The following is an 11,496-nucleotide window of genomic DNA, read 5'->3' as shown; positions in this document are numbered from 1 at the left end:
GCTAAACATGACTGTCAATCTCCCTCGGACTGGGGCTCCATGCAAGATCTCACCTCGTGGGGTCTTAATGATCCTAAGGAAGGTGAGAAATCAGCCCAGAACTACACGGGAGGAGCTGGTCAATGACCTGAAAAGAGCTGGGACCACCGTTTCCAAGGTTACTGTTGGTAATACACTAAGACGTCATGGTTTGAAATCATGCATGGCACGGAAGGTTCCCCTGCTTAAACCAGCACATGTCCAGGCACATCTTAAGTTTGCCAATGACCATTTGGATGATCCAGAGGAGTCATGGGAGAAAGTCATGTGGTCAGATGAGACCAAAATAGACTTTTGGGTCATAATTCCACTAAACGTGTTTGGAGGAAGAAGAATGATGAGTACCATCCCAAGAACACCATCCCTACTGTGAAGCATGGGGGTGGTAGCATCATGCTTTGGGGGTGTTCTTCTGCACATGGGACAGGGCGACTGCACTGTATTAAGGAAAGGATGACTGGGGCCATGTATTGTGAGATTTTAGGGAACAACCTCCTTCCCTTATTTAGAGCATTGAAGATGGGTCGATGCTGGGTCTTCCAACATGACAATGACCCGAAGCACACAGCCAGGATAACCAAGGAGTGGCTCTGTAAGAAGCATATCAAGGTTCTGGCGTGGCCTAGCCAGTCTCCAGACCTAAACCCAATAGAGAATCTTTGGAGGGAGCTCAAACTCCGTGTTTCTCAGCGACAGGCCAGAAACCTGACTGATCTGGAGAAGATCTGTGTGGAGGAGTGGGCCAAAATCCCTCCTGCAGTATGAGCAAAACTACAGGAAATGTTTGACCTCTGTAATTGCAAACAAAGTTGCTACTGTACAGAATATTAACATTGACTTTCTCAGGTGTTCAAATACTTATTTGCAGCTGTATCATACAAATAAATAGTAAAAAAATCATACATTGTGTTTTCTGGATTTTTTTTTTTTTTTAGATTATGTCTCTCACAGTGGACATGCACCTACGATGACAATTTCAGACCCCTCCATGATTTCTAAGTGGGAGAACTTGCAAAATAGCAGGGTGTTCAAATACTTATTTTCCTCACTGTATATGCTCCTCATAGACCATTCAGCTTTTCAGTAATCTTCTTCAGGAGTCTGCTTTCACTTTCTACGGGCTAGGTTTAATATTCTCATTAAAATGCATTTTAAAATGTTATTATTAATTTAAATTTGTGTAATATAGACTACTTTTATTTTTATTATTATTATTATTATTATTATTATTATTTTTATTTTTATTTTTATTTTTATTATTAATCTGTGCCATCTGCATTCACCCTTCAAAATAACAATATGCAAGAAAAGTATAACAGAAAGACCTGATTGAAATAGTTTCAAGCTATTTTTCACGCTGGATCTTTCATAAACATCTGTAAAATTTATGAATTACTTCATAAAACAAAGATGAAATTGTGGATAAACTACTCAGAGGAAAGAGTTAATGAACTATCTGAATGCATGCTACTTTACAGTCCTTTAGTGAGGTCCTCGATATTGGTTCGGAGATGTTCTTGGACACAAATAAATAAAAAAGGCATACAACTAAATACTAAATGCAGTACCATCACAATGTAAGTATCAATGCATCTATTTAGATAAAAGAAAAAATAAATTGTTATAAAACATGTTATTTTATCTATTATTTAATGCTATGCAATCTTCATATCTTTTCAATTAAGACTTTCACACAGCTCAAAGACATACATAGACATTCTAGTTCTATCTCTGCTATCGCTATACAATTATGTATTTCTGTAATAATACACTTAGGACCAGAGTCTTTAAAATCTTGTAAATTATCTATAATTTCTTATTATTTTAACAGACATTTTAGACAGAAATTAACAGTTGATTAGATGGTCTTAAGGTTACCCAGAACAGAGATTTCATAATAAATATGTCGATAATATGAATTCATTTGTAGAGTAGGCCAAGCTCAATAAAAACTAGAAACTTCTGTAAATTTTTTTTTAATTTTTCACAGAACTCCAATGGGTATTATCTGGGTGTAGTTCACTGGGTTCCACCAGCAGCATCAAACATCTTTTTCCTTCCTTCCATTCCAGACATGGCCTCTACATTCTTACGCCAGTCACCTACTTCTGAGGTCAGTACCTGATCAAGAAACAAAGCACTACATTGATGACCGCCCTTGGAAAATCTCCAGCTAGAATATACTATTTGTATTTTGTTTAATCGTATTTTTTTTCCTTTTTTATCTTATAGCACAATCCACAGGACCAGTGGATGTTCTATTAAGCAGCAAATATAAGATTAAAATACTGTAATATTTTGTTGAAAAAAACCATTTTATATTAAATTTATATCTAATGCTTTTAATACCTTCTCTTGTTTGATGTCCTCCTTCTTGACAGACTTGAGATTGGCCCGCAGGTCCATGGAACCCTTGTGCTTGGAGCCCAGCAAAGCACGCATCATCTCATCAGCAGAAACGCGTACCTTCCTAAGAGCTGGCTTTTTAAACTTACCTCCCAAATCCTCAACTTTTAACTTTAGTTCATGAATCTGGGATAATAAAGAAATAAAACCTGCTATTAAACCACATCCCCTTGTAAGTTAAGCATACAGTACAGCATCTATTCAGGATGAGCAAAAGCCACACTTACATCACTATTATGCTTCATTACTTTAGCCTCACAGTCATATCGCTCTTCATCAACAATGTCAATCTTTTCATACAGTTCTCTGCACAGATTCTGAAAGAATAAGCAAGAATGTAAATCATTTTGCATATAATATATTTTTGTCAGGTGCAAAAATCCATGCTGTTATTTATTTTATTTTTTTTATGACCATTGTCAGAGAGGTTTCTCAAATGTAACAAAAAAATAAAGTTGCAAATGTAATTAGGGTAGTAATGACGATGGTTTCATCTGACTGTGACCCCGTGTGAGTACTGTGTGACCTGGCAGTGCAGCACTTATTTGAAAAAAACACATTGACATGGAATCTTCCATTTCCCTTCAGGAACTCGAGCTGCATCAGCTGCAACGCTTTGGGAACGCCTCTGCATGACCACGCTCTGAACCATGTGTGTAATCAGTCCAACAGAAAAGCTTGATGTCACCGGTGAGGTGACGTCAAGACCAGGAAGCTATAAAAGCACCTGCTGTTGAGAGTTCACTAGCTTCTGTTTGTTCAGGAAGCGCTCTGTGTGTTTGTTTACCGCATTTATAAGATCAGGTAATTATTAGTAAGTGGGCATCAGGAGGTCCAGAAACTCAGCATAGCCACTTGCACTTTCCCAGACAGGGACGCTAGCCGGCACCCAAGGTCGGCAAAAAGGTCCTAACTGCTCAAGACCTCAGAAAGATTCCTGCTTCTTCTCAGTGCCATGGGAAATTAGTTTGTTAACCCTGCAACCTCCGGTGCTTTAAAGGAAGCTGCTCTCACTGAGGGCAGTATACACCCCATACATCCCAGGGTGCTTGAACCGCGGCAAAGGCCGAGGACCGCAGAACGGAGGCTCCACCTGGATGTGGAGGTGCAGAATTTTTCAGGAAGTTTTACAAAGCACAAGTCGACCTCTTTGCGACTCGAGAGACCTTGCATTGTCCCCTCTGGTTTTCCCTCACTCACCCAGCTCCTTTAAGCCTGGGCAATATGGTAAAGGCGTGGCCGAGGCTACACCTGTACACCTGTTGCACTGCTCCAGCCAGGATGGAGTCTGTCTCCTCCTGGTAGCCCTGTGCTGGCCAGGCTGGCCATGGTTCACCAATCTGGTAAACCTTCTCGAACACCCTCCCTGGGAAATTCCCCTCAGGTGGGATCTATTGTCTCAGGCAGGGGGCACTTTGCTTCACCGCCGCCCCTAAGCTGCGAAGCTGGGGCCTCTGAGCTTATAGCCTCTGGTCTCTCAGCTAAGTTGGTAGAGACCATTCTCCAATTCAGAGCTTTCTCCATGAGGAGGTTGCTGCCTGTTCACTATATAGTATGAAGGTCACCAGTTAGACCCAGTTAACTTTGGTTGGCCCAGTGCTGGAATTTCTTTAGAAATAGTTTGCCAAAGGGTTGTCTCCTTCCATCCCTAAGGTTTACGTGACTGCTGCGGTTTATGATGCTCCACTTGTCGAGCAGTTGCTGGGGAAAAACCCATTAGTGACACGTTTCCTCTGCGGTACCCTGAAGCCGAGGCATTCTTTTCTATCAAGTACTGCTCTTTTCACATTGCTCTACCATGATCTACCATGAAGGTAAAGACATCCCTACATGCACAGCATATCAAAATAAGTTGTTGCTTTTAAAGTGACATCCCCCAGGCCCAAAGACCAAGTCCACTGCCACTGAGACATCACTTTTTACAACATTTGCAGGTTGACCAGTCTAATCTTTCTTCTTTACCAGTGTAATGTTTGGCTTTTGTTGACTACCTCTTATGGTAAATTATAAGTTACTTTGAATGTTTAAAACTCTTTTTAATCTTTCAATTCAATTCAATTCATTTTTATTTGTCTCCAAGCAGCTTTACACAGATAATGCAGTGATTAAAAATGAATATGTTCTTTATGAGTAATTTTGTCCCTGATGAGCAAGCCGGTGGCGACTGTGGCAAGGAAAAACTCCCCAAGATGGCATAAGGAAGAAACCTTGAGAGGAACTGTTGGTTCTGCACTGTTAGTTCTGTGGCTTCAACCACTTAGTGGAAAGCAGGTGCTTGTTGCTGTTAAACTTGTAGAGGCTGCATTCACACTTGGTCTATTTTAGTGTTACGAGTGCTCTCAGAGCAATTACTCTTTGGTGGGGAGATGAAACTGGTGCACAGGTGCTGGCCAGATTTACATTGTAAACCCACACTGGGGTTGTGTAAACCCACACTGAGAGCACACTGGGTTTCTTGGCAAGCCCAAAAAAGCTTTGGAAAAAGAAGTTGCAGAAGCAGAATTTTGACCACAACAAAGAATATTTTTAGGGACATCTTTAAGGGGCAGTGCCAGAAATTATAAGGAGGTCAAGATTGAGATAATTTTGGACATTTAATAGGTTAATCAGGGTCAGGATAAAGATCAGAATTATGCTATTGGAATTCCACTGGTTCCCAAAGAAATCACCTTGTTAGTGCACAATTAAACTGAGTATAAGTAAAATTTGATTGTTTTTCCCTCTTATTTAAAAAACGTAAATTATATATCTACTTGTAATTCTTCCAGCGAGAGTCCGGAGAGTTGTAGCGGAATCAATTTTTCATCCAGGTAGCGTGATTTCTCTTCATCCCTATCTTGTTTTTCCTTCTCCAACTCTTCCATTGCTCTGTTGAGGAGCAGCATCTAAATAGACAAACAGATTTTAGGCATTTATTAAGACAGAGTCTGATGCCCTTTAAAATAATTATTGTATATTGTATTTTATAATAAAAATAAAGAATGAAAATTAAGAAAGTTGTTACAATTTTGCTTGTCAAAATGTAACTGCTTCCATGAAACTCCTATGAGTTATGTTGTGAGCAACAAAATAACAGCTTAGTAACTAACTAGCAACACCATAGCTTGATAAGAAGACCTAGATTTATGTAATGGTGGTTATATAAACTTTCTTTCAGCTTCTCCCATTAGGGGTCACCACAGCGGTTCATCCGCATTCATGTTTGATTTGGTACGTTTTTACGGTGGATGCCCTTCCTAACGCAACCCTGACCATTTATCCGGGCTTAAGACCCATACTAAGAGTGCACTGGCTTGTGCAACCCTAATTGCTGGGGTCGGTTCCCTGACCGGGAAGTGAACCCGGGCCGCAGCGGTGAGAGCGCCGCATCCTAACCACTAGACCACCAGGGAACCAATGTAAGGGTGGTTACATAATTAGTATAATTTGAATATAATATTTCAGAGGCATAAATTTCTCCTGCCAATGTGTGTTTGTGTAGGATTTCTTGTCTATGGGCTTGACTTTATGCTTCTTGCAGTAGATGTCAGTGAACCACTTGAACCCAGTCATTAGGAATTGTGTGCACATATTTTAAGTCATAAAGTTGATTGCTGCATCGTTAATGTAAAGTTCTAAAGTTAGTTGTGTGTTTCTATAGTAGAAAGGTGACATTTAGCTGAACATTCTTTTTTGGGTGCAAACATTGATATAACCAAATATTTCCTATTTGTTTGTGATTTACAAATTTAATCGGCACTGGTAAACTATAAAATCATGTATGTGCATTTTCTTTTAGCAATGTATAACTTTTGCTATCTTTCCACACAAACGATTTTATTTGCCAGGTGCGTGCTTCATGACGGTTTTTAGTGCAAAAAAAGGTTTTTAGACTTGAGTGAAACAAATGTTCAGTAATCCAAAATATTTTTTTTTTGTTGAGCTTATTATTTTTTTATATCTGAGTAAAGAAAGGACGTTGTGAATAAATGTGTTATTTTGCCTCTTATATTTTAAATTATTTATCTTTTTAATAAAAATGCTCAAACAATGCTATTTTTTCAAGCATTGCAAAAATTTGTGGCATTAAAATTAATCTGCGTTACACCTTAATTTTGACAGCCCTAATATACAGTGAGGAAAATAAGTATTTTTGCAGCTGTATCATACAAATAAATAGTTACAAAATCATACATTGTGATTTCTTGATTTTTTTTTTTAGATTATGTCTCTCACAGTGGACATGCACCTACGAGGACAATTTCAGACCCCTCCATGATTTCTAAGTGGGAGAACTTGCAAAATAGCAGGGTGTTCAAATACTTATTTTCCTCACTGTATATATATATATATATATATATATATATATATATATATATATATATATATATATATATATATATATATATATATATATAGAAACACACACACACACACACACACACACACACACACACAAAATCTATTCTGAAAAGATATTTACTGTAATATTAATTAAAATTAAATTAAACAGCACACTTAAGTAAAGACACTTAAGTGAAGATTTGGCAACAAGTGTTTCCTCCATTAGAAATGTAAACACCAATGCTGCAACTTTAATGTTTATGTTCTTACCTCGACTCATCTAGCAAACATGGCAGTTTGTATTTAAATGTCCTGAATCATTGACACAAACCTTGAGAGAGAGTTTCCGAGATGCAGAAATCTTGCATTTTGGCTGTAAAGATATAAAAGCACAATAAATAAATTAAAGCATTATTCAGCAAAGATTAAAAGTTCAAAGATATTTGCCACTGTGGTTTTTGTGCCAAGAACCCAATAACAGCCATGCTGGTATTTGGTATAACAGCAAAGCTGCTTGTCTGATTTTGCTTAATTATTGCTACATAAATAGTTCTATTTGCAATGACCAATTTAAGCAATTTTTAATAAATCATCACATTTATCTTTACAATTGGATTTCTTTACCAATATGTCTTCCACCTAACTATTTTACATCTTATAAAATATCAGATCCGTTTATTTTGCATTCACTATTCAATATTAGTTGAACCAACAATTAATCAAAAATATGAATACTAACATAAGATTATGAAATTGTAACATATGTTTGCTGTTTGCTAATTTTAATTGATACATTAATCCCATTATTCCTGCATTTGATTAAGCGCTTATCTGCTATGCTTAAAGCTCACTTTAAGTAAATATAATTCATACTTTTAATAAAGATGTCTTCAGTGCTGTCTCCTCTGATATTAAAACAACTTTCATTAACAAAAAAACACCTTTTAAATATTTCATATTTAGTAAGCTTTTTAGCGTAAAACATTTGACAATATATTTGATTGTGACATATTGTGCTTATATCAGGCCATCAGGCATTGTGCATGTAAAATGGGCTCATGTCCATGGTCAGAATGATGCATAATTGGGATACATCTCCCTGCTTTCTCCAGCCAGTGTGTGCAAATCTCATATAAAATTTGTAATAGCACAGTCTGCTTTTATATAACATCTGAGCTCTGAATACTGATGTATGCAAAAGTCAGTAATACATTCAAACTCAATTCTAAATTTAGCCAGTAGATATAAAAAAAATACATTGATCAGCCATAACATTCACACTACCTGCATGAACGACACAAGCTCCTGAAGGTGTGCTGCAATATCTGACAGCAAGTCATGAACAGCAGGACCTCTAAGATCTGGGTTTATTGATTGGATTTTTCATACACATTTGTAAGTGAACAACTTGAACTCATATTAATTTACTTTAGTGTTGTTTGTATAGCAGTTTTAACAGTATTATAGAGTGTGTGCAACTGTGTCAAGAAAAATTGAGATGATATGAGGGATAAACTTTGGGAGGAACCAGACTTACAAGTGAACCCACTCTCATCTGAGTGGCATCGAATGTCTATCCATTGTAGTTCCATCATTGTTGTACTGTTCAGTGATAGGCGCTTAAATGCAAAACTAATGAAATTAATTACAGTCCAAATCATACCTCAAAGTTCTCAAGTTGCTAAGTAATATTTTTGGATCTTTAGGCTGTTTATGTGGCATCATCCCCAGCTGCATGGAGTTGTCTCCAATTAAAGAGAACTCCATCCAGAGGTAGGGTGTCAGGATGAATCAGGCAGATCCAAAGAGGAGAAAGGGACAGGAACACTGATCACTGGTACCTCATCATCTCTTTGTCATGTTCCTCATACTATTCCTAAACAGATTTTCCAGTGTGGCAGTGAGCATAATCTCGCTGAAAGGATTAATAGGCAATACTGATGTCATATATACAAGTCAGACCAATAAAGTGTTCTTGGTCTGCAACAATGTTTAGGCAGGTGGTACGTCTCAAAGTAAAATCCACATAGATTCCCAGGAGAGCAATGCCGACAACATTATAGTGTTTCTACCAAATTGCCTTCTTTACATAGTGTATCATGGTGCCATCTCTTCTCCTGGAAAGCAACACACACAAACACACACACAACTGGCCATCCAAAGGAAATTTTGGATAATAATCAGACCAGGCCACCTTTTTGCCACTGCTCAATAATCCAGTTCTAATACATTACAATTGTAGTCACTTTTGATGCCAAAGTTTACCACAATTTGTCCTACTGTAGCACTTCTGTACGATCATCCTAGACAGGCTAACCTTTGCTCCCAACATGCACCAATGAGTTTTGGGTATCCATCACCCTGTTCTTGGTTCATTCACCCCTGTCCTTTCTTGGACCATTTTGGTAGGTACTTACTATTAAATCTCAGAAACAGAAAGATTAACCCAGTCATCTAGCAGTCACAATTTACCTTCTGTTGCTTCCCACACATCAACTTTAAGAAATGATTGTTAATTTGCTGCCTAATATACAGTATACAGTATTTTAGTCCTTCAGAGGTGATTTGTAATGAGATCCTCAGTATTATTAATTTCACCTTAGTGGCTTCTAAATGTCATCTTCCACTTGTTGGCTATTTCAAATTAAGCACGAATAATAATTTGATAATTTTCAATAATTACTATATGGCACGTTTTAAACGTAGCTTATTATTTAGGTTTATGACATTGACATTTGGTTTATACGCCTTTTGTATAAGTTTCGTTTCGCCTTCTTCATTATTATTATTAATATTATTGTTTTTGCTTCATTTCATTTTTACCAATCTAACTTGTAATACACATGCACCGTGTTTGCATGCCTGTCTGTGTGTTTCATTGGAATATCAAATCACCGGGTAAAAGGACAGTGGCTGAAAGGTCATATTTTGTTTAATAAAAAAAAAAACACAGTGTCAATATATTTTACATTTTTTAAATAAAAAGGAATTGAGCAAAGTATGCATACTTCATATCAATCCACCCATCAATAACCTTTAGCACTGGTGAGATGATTTCTATAAATACCTTGTCAAAACCTTTGGGATTTCCTTTCGGACGTGCCTGGAACAAAGCATCCATGTCAAAAGCAAGTTATGCAAGATCCGTCACTTTAAATTAAGTTTCCACATTTACAAAAATAAATAATACACAAAACCTGCTGCACATTGCCAAACAAATACATGCGAATTTATGCAATCATTTTTATGCAGTAATGCTGTAAAATATGCTCACCAGGCTGTCATAATCCAGTGATGAAGTGCATAAAGATAAAAGTACACAAAAAAAAAAGCAATGTGAGAATTGAAGGTGTTTTTTTCCTATCTAATATAGTAAAGAATATTTTGAAAGAGGTACTTTCAGCAAAGCCTGTCTTAATAATTCAGTTATCTAAGTTGATTGTACTGGTAAAATCTACTAACAAAAATTATTTTTCTGTCTCAATAAATGTGATATGCCAAAAGAAAAAAAAAAGATTAATTTAAATAAACAAATAAAAAGCAATGGAAAGCAAAAACAAGAATACTTACCCTGACATGGTGACACTTTTTACCACACAGAGGGAAATACATGTTATTACAAAAGAAATGTGCCCCACAAATTCACAAACTGAATATTCCTTTTAGAATTAATGTATGTTAAACTGAGTTGTCTGTTTATAAATTAGGCAGATGCTAGACAAGGTCATTTATTTATTATTATAGAATTATAAGTAGTGGTAGTACTATAATAATATTTTTTTTTATTATTACCTTGGTGCTGTTTCGTTGATGTCGCCTGATTTGCGAGCAGAACAACAGGCTGCTGAGACAATGGAACCTTTTATGTGCTGTTAACAGATATAGACAAAGCGTTTGTCCTGAGGAATGAGCTGGCAAGCCTTCATGGATTAAATATCACCCACCATGAGGCCCAGATGATACAGCCAATACATAAGAATACACTACAAGTGAGCTTAGGTTTGGCTGTGGGGATGTGCAAACACAGCTTTCAATTTGCTGTGTTGCATTCAAGATTGGACAATATTATTTCATGTGCACGCTTGTATAAACTAATTTTCTCATTATTACATGGACATGATTGATACACATGTTCGCATTTTTAATGATTAATTTGATTAATGGGGTTTATAATCACATGCATGATGCTTTCATGACATAACAGACTTACACATTGAATAAAAAAACTTTTTAAACCAAACATATATTTTACTTTTGTTTTCATAATGAGTGAGCACTGAGCAGTTTAAATAATCAACCCACATTCATTAAAGTTGACGGACACCAAAATTAGACCAGAGAAAGACCTTGTTATTAAAAGAAATAGTTGACCTTAAAGGGGCCCTGTGTATTCATCCAGTAAATTACCAGCATGTGGACAAGTATGTTATCTGTTAGAAGATCACATTGATGTCATGCAGACAATGTCCCATATCCACATTCCTCATGCTGCACCTCATTGGGAACTCCTATTAAGAAACGACCCATGTAGAGACAAACATTCTGTTTAGTTAATAAACCAAGGTTTTGTAATGCCTCTGGGTCAAAGTGCCTTATTTGCATGTTAAATAAATGAAGGATTTATAGTTGGTAGTATTTTATGATAGATTGATTTACAAAAGTGATGATCAACTGAATATATATATATATATATATATATATATATATATATATATATATATATATATA

General features: G+C 36.6%; 1 protein-coding gene across 2 annotated transcripts; it reads right to left on the bottom strand.

Moving 5' to 3' along the window:
• Nucleotides 1-1,657: 1,657 nt before the first annotated feature.
• On the bottom strand, nt 1,658-10,630 carry tnni1d (troponin I, skeletal, slow d). 2 transcript variants are annotated; one of them, XM_083528668.1, is made up of 8 exons: nt 10,561-10,630; nt 10,335-10,353; nt 9,836-9,871; nt 7,100-7,141; nt 5,199-5,330; nt 2,673-2,762; nt 2,389-2,571; nt 1,658-2,160 (listed from the first exon to the last, which is right to left on the bottom strand). In XM_083528668.1, exons 5-8 carry the CDS (start codon nt 5,328-5,330, stop codon nt 2,059-2,061), a joined length of 507 nt encoding a protein of 168 aa, XP_083384794.1. In that variant the 5' UTR covers nt 7,100-7,141; nt 9,836-9,871; nt 10,335-10,353; nt 10,561-10,630; the 3' UTR covers nt 1,658-2,058. The 2 variants fall into 2 exon arrangements, with proteins under 2 accessions (XP_083384794.1, XP_083384793.1); XM_083528667.1 differs by lacking the exons at nt 10,335-10,353; nt 10,561-10,630 and having other exon boundaries at nt 9,836-9,904.
• Between the last annotated feature and the right edge of the window lie 866 nt (nt 10,631-11,496).

Source organism: Silurus aristotelis, assembly GCF_946808225.1.
Source record: "Silurus aristotelis genome assembly, chromosome: 24".
Lineage (NCBI taxonomy): Eukaryota > Metazoa > Chordata > Actinopteri > Siluriformes > Siluridae > Silurus > Silurus aristotelis.
Note: the sequence above shows the minus strand (reverse complement) of the source record. Positions and strands in the feature narration are given on the sequence as shown.

What these genes read in the sequence shown, in the direction of transcription:
- tnni1d (XM_083528667.1), bottom strand. Translation starts at nt 9,889, where the DNA reads ATGGATGCTTTGTTCCAGGCACGTCCGAAAGGAAATCCCAAAGGTTTT. An exon ending in ATCCCAAAGGTTTTGACAAG is followed by an intron (nt 7,142 to 9,835) that starts GTATTTATAGAA and finishes ATATCTTTACAG; the next exon opens with CCAAAATGCAAGATTTCTGC. An exon ending in AGGACATCAAACAAGAGAAG is followed by an intron (nt 2,161 to 2,388) that starts GTATTAAAAGCA and finishes TTTCTTGATCAG; the next exon opens with GTACTGACCTCAGAAGTAGG.